The 5,390-nt window shown below is 41.2% G+C and overlaps 1 protein-coding gene across 1 annotated transcript; it reads right to left on the bottom strand.

Moving 5' to 3' along the window:
• Positions 1 to 3,316: 3,316 nt before the first annotated feature.
• LOC144763023 (olfactory receptor 2D3-like) lies at positions 3,317 to 4,249 on the bottom strand. Its single transcript, XM_078648334.1, has one exon. It carries the CDS (start codon positions 4,247 to 4,249, stop codon positions 3,317 to 3,319), a length of 933 nt encoding a protein of 310 aa, XP_078504460.1.
• Between the last annotated feature and the right edge of the window lie 1,141 nt (positions 4,250 to 5,390).

Raw genomic sequence — 5,390 nt, 5'->3', positions numbered from 1 at the left:
GCGCAGACGGGCAGGACTCTGGCACGACTCAGGCGCAGTGAAGGCGCGCCTGCTGCGCGTCACCGCTGCGCGCTGAAGGGGAGTGTTAAGTGGGGCGGGCGGAGGAGGCCCCGAGAGCTAGAGCGCTCGGTCCGGCGCCTCTCCAGCGTCGCACCCACACCCAAGATGGCGGCGTAAATACAGCAGGAAGCTAAGAGCCCCCAGATCCCGGACCCGCTAAGCAGCGGTGGTTCAACCTATTATAGTGCCAGGTAGGGGCCAATGTCCAGTTTAAAACACGAACGCGCTAAATTAAAATTACACCAAATCAGGAAAAAAAACGAGCGTTTTTAAAATACACTGAGCGCTGTCAGGCAGAGTAGCGTGCAGCATGCAGGTCGCCAGCAGAGTGAGGTAAAGATGGTAAGGTAAGAACTCTTTGTGGCCATTGCAGTTCCCTGCATCTTTCCCTGCCATGGTGTGGCAGCTAGAGCCTGCTGGAGCTCCATCTTCATTAATGTAATGTTATACTGCCAGATAGCTCATGATGATGATGCAACTGGGCTATGAGGGGCATTGAGGTATGAGACGTTGGAAAACCTGCTTGTTCCCCTACTGTTTTTATCATTTCTATTGAGCAGTTAGAGTACACCATTATATCTCTCTACAGCACTTGGTTTCACTTTGAGGGAATCGACCACATACGAAGCCCTCTGTTATATCTACTGCGCACAACTACCTACGTAGGATGCTCATGCCCCCAGTAGACTCTTTTGACAGATCACTGTTCTTGGGGTAATCTGGGCCTACACTTATTAATTATTCTTTACTACTTTTCTGATTATGGGATCCTGAAGACATTGTTTCAAACTCACACTAGTGCACATTTCCTGGAATACTTGCTTTTAATTGTAGAAAAAGGAATCCCGCAGTGACAAGGGATGCAGAGCTAATAAATTAAATATTATTTTAGTGGCCATAGCAGAAATTCACTCGCCCATGGAGGCCAAGATGAATGTTTTAACCATCGACTGTGCCCTATTGCAGGAGAACCAGTGCAAGATTTCAGAAAAAGCCAACGCCAATGCTCTTGATATCAAAGAATCAACCACTTGTTCCACAGATGTATCCAAGTGCATCTGCATATTATGGGAGACAGGCTCGAAGATGCAGCAATAGCATTTACTTTATTTGGTTAGTGAGGAGGGTAGTAATGTTTCTGGTTTGATTTTTAAATTGGATGAAGAATCCTATAGCCACAGATTTCTTGTCTACATCTCTATTGTTGTCAGTGGGTGGCCGAAAGGCTAGTGGATCATTTTGTATCTGATTCAGGTTTTAGCTCCTTGAAAATTATAATAGTGGATCCCTACATTTACCACTGCTTTCCACAAGGTGCCCCAACCTGACCCCCTCATTATTAGGAGCCATATCATGTATTTGGTGCTCTCTGGCAGTTATAACACAACACATGTTGTTCCATATGCACCTTCAATTCCCTTCCTTGGACTACTGTCCCATACAGATTAAATCCATCCCACCCAGATTTGTAAGTGGCCCCATCAGGGCTCATCAACATTAACTGTTCTGTTTGCTAACAGTGAATTAATGGTATTCACAGTACTTTTGGATGATTATGAGATTCGCCATGGAAGCAAAAACCAAAAATTATCCACAGAGACCCCTGATGATATTATACTTATATTTTTTTTTACTTTAAGCAGTTACTATCTATTCGGGAGTAAAGGCATGATTTTTCTTGATGCAATCTTTACATTTTATGATGCTTGTATTATAACATTAATTCTAGTGTATCTGCCTTCATAGCATACTAACTATCTGGAAAGGGATGGGATGGGTATAAGGCCAGTAGGTTTTTAGGGTTATTAAATAGAAAAAAAAGCAAACATTGCTGACTCATTGCATCATTCAAAGTCTGAATTGTCTATGCTGACAACCTGTCTCTATATGTGCAACTGTTACTGTGAATACACATGAGTAATCAAAAAGTGGCAATAAAAATATATAAAAAACAATGATACAATATAATTAATAGCTAGCCCTCCTATTAAGCTGTAATCAAAAAGTATTTTGGCACAATGACAAGAACGCACTTTCAGGTCATTACAAATGTAAATGATGACCATTATAGACACACTCTTGGAAAAAAGTCCTTAGTATTTATTTTCAATATTCAGAAAATGTATTATTTGGATCAAATGTGACCAATGATCCCCATAGAGAATACAGTTTTAATTATAAAGGTTTGAGTTGGTTATGATATGAAACCCTGGGGAATTCCAAACATTATGAAATAATTCAGAGTGCCATTACAGTCAAAAGATACTATTTTCTTGTGCTTTTCAAAGGTTTCACGAAAAAAGGGGTTTTCTGAATCTTAGGTAGACCAGACATAAGCAATGCATCGGTTATTTCCTTAAACATCTAGAAAGATCTCTGCTTAAGCCAAACATGGCTGACAAACATTCCAGAAACCCTGCAAGTAAGGAGTGCTGAAACCTCCTCTGATGACCTTAGGAAAACTCACCATGCCTAACATGATTTAAAAAATATTAATAATACCATACTGATTATGCTTTCAATAAGTAGTTCATTTATGTTTTTGGGGAGTTTTATTTAGCCTGATTATGACTCCTCAGGGTATCAGAGTGTTGTACATATAGCAGTCCACAAGGGCATATAACAGGCAAGAATGTATAAGCAAGGAGCACAGCAAATACAATAAACTTATCAGGCAGGTATCAGCCAGGCAGATTCAAGAACTGGAGATGTCCCCAGGAAAATAGTCAAGCAGAGTGACTTCAGGACTATTAGTGTAGACATCTATGAATCAGAAGCATTTTCACTTCTTTCTTTGAGGAGGTAGTCAAGGGGTTGTCCTACTATCTGGAGGCAGTGTGTTCCATATTGATGGAACCTCTGGATCATTAGGTTAGTTTTCATGTTCATTTTGAGCATTATGCATGCACTGTCCATTAAAGGCACTGCCCCAGAATGCAGCTGCCTTGGCAAATGCAAAAGTGTATATTGAAATATACAGATGTGTTTTCCAATACTTATTTGGCATTATGACACCAATGTGTACCCTCATGAGCCTCAAGAAAAAGGTGGTCGTAAAGCGCTTGTGGCTGGTAAGGGTATTTATCAATACTTCACAAGAGTCACTGTGGTGGCAATCAACTCATTGTTTAAAGGACCCGGCCCACTAATGAGATGACCCTTCTGCCTCCCATGGCCATGTGCTACTCTATACCAAAATGACCTAGAGAAGGAAAGAGAAGAATTTTAACCCACCATAAATATGTTCTTCATTTATTCAATCAAAAATGTTTCTCTGTATAATTTTCTGCAGAGCCATCTTCACATCTTTGTTTCTCAAACTGTAGATCATTGGGTTCAGCATTGGAGGACTGATAGTATAAAATACAGAGACCATTTTATCTTGACTTTCAGAGTTTTTTGAAGTTGGCTTCATATACATGGAGATGGCGGTGCTGTAGAACATGGTGACAACAATCAGATGAGAGGCACACGTGGAGAAGGCTTTGTACCTGCCTTCCGCAGAGCTGATCCTCACAATGGTGATGATGATCCGTGTGTAGGAGAGAATGGTAAAAATACATGGGAACACAAGCACATAGGTTGCAGCAGAGAAAATCACCATCTCTGCGAAAAATGTGTCCACGCAGGAGATTTTAAGAAAAGCTGTGGCTTCACAAATGAAATGGTCAATAACATTGCGACCACATAGAGGCAGCCGCAGTGCCACAATTGTAACAACAAGAGCAACAAGGCTGTCACTAATCCAGCAGAATATCACCATTGAGAGACAAACAGAATTCCTCATAATAACTGTATAACGCAAGGGAAGGGTGATAGCAACATACCGGTCATACGCCATGACTGATAGGAGCAAACCTTCTGTACAACCCAGGAGGAGGTTGACAAACATTTGGACAGCACAAGCGAAGAAGCTTATGTGCTTCCTACCAAGGAGTTGGACCAGCATGTTGGGTACAGTTACTGATGAGTAGCAGATGTCTATGAAGGAGAGGTTGCCCAAGAAGAAGTACATTGGAGTATGAAGCTTTTGATCATAGACACATGCTGTGAGCAGAATAGCATTCCCAAACAGAGTGGCCACATATATAGCTAAGAATAATACAAAGAGAAAAGTCTCTATTTTGGGGTTCTCTGAAAGTCCCAGCAGTAGGAATTCAGTCACTAGGGTCCCATTCCTCTTCTCCATGTAGTTGCCTCCTTTGTGTCTGTAGAAATATTTGTAAAAATAGATGATGTATTAGTGTTCTAAGTGATACTTTCACTGCTATTATCACATAATGGGTCTATATGGGAGATATAGAAACATTGCTGCACAAACTCTGTGTAGTCTTTTTCAAAGCTTTGCTAGCATCATAAAATGCATGTGTTACAAAGTATTTAAAATAATGCAATGAAACAATCTCATGAAAGTGTTTGGATAAAGAATTTTCTGTAAAAACACTTTACAGCGTTAATACTCTAGCAAGAAAAGTCTAAGCAAGAACATTATTTCAAAGTTCACAAACTTGCCAAAGTTATTTAAGTTTCTCAATTTTGAAAATCTTTACAGGGAATAGTAGTTTCTTGAGGAACCAAAATACCTGATTCACTAAGGCAAACTTACAGTGCCCGATTCACACAGGTAGAGTTAGACCAAATGTCTAACTTTACTAATTTTCAATATTCACAAATTAACTTACGAGTAATATCTTTATGACTGTGGAGGTTCTGCTCCCGTGCAAACGTTCTGCACTCAGGGAGGAATCTCAACACTTGGGGTGGAATTTCTGCACTCAGGGTGGAGTCAGTGGAATTTCAAATACCTTCAAACAATGCCACCCCTGTACTAAGAACCACATAAAAGCAGCACACACCCAAGGCTCTGATTTTTCCACACTTGCACTTCACCTCCTTGCTATGCACATTTCCTTCCCATAAGCATGCTAAATGTGAACAGGAACTTGAACTTTACAGAGGAGGAGAACCAGTTGTGAACCACCAAAACAGCATGGTTTTCCTCCATGCATCAGAAGTTAAACACAGAAGCAGCCCTATAAAAGTGACTACTTCAGTCAGTGCTTTGGGGGAGGATGTCCGCTATGTTACAGACATCAAAAAGAATTTGCAGGTGGGACTTGACTTGCTGATGAGTGAAGACGGTCACTGCCTGAAGCGGCTCCTCAACACGACCTAAATCCCACGAAATCCAATATAAATCTGAATAAAACGTATGTCAGAGGATGGAGAGGGGTAAGGGAGAGGCGAGAGCAGCTGTTGAGGGCATCCACTGGCAGTTTGTAGACCACCCTAGTGAGCTATGAGAGTGCTGCCTGTCCTGTCCAACCGGA

This window comes from Lissotriton helveticus, chromosome 6 (assembly GCF_964261635.1).
Source record: "Lissotriton helveticus chromosome 6, aLisHel1.1, whole genome shotgun sequence".
Taxonomy (NCBI): Eukaryota; Metazoa; Chordata; class Amphibia; order Caudata; family Salamandridae; genus Lissotriton; species Lissotriton helveticus.
This window is presented reverse-complemented; position numbering and strand designations above follow the sequence as displayed.

Bases quoted from the DNA above. Each gene is read 5' to 3' on its own strand.
- LOC144763023 (XM_078648334.1), bottom strand. From the start codon at position 4,249: ATGGAGAAGAGGAATGGGACCCTAGTGACTGAATTCCTACTGCTGGGA.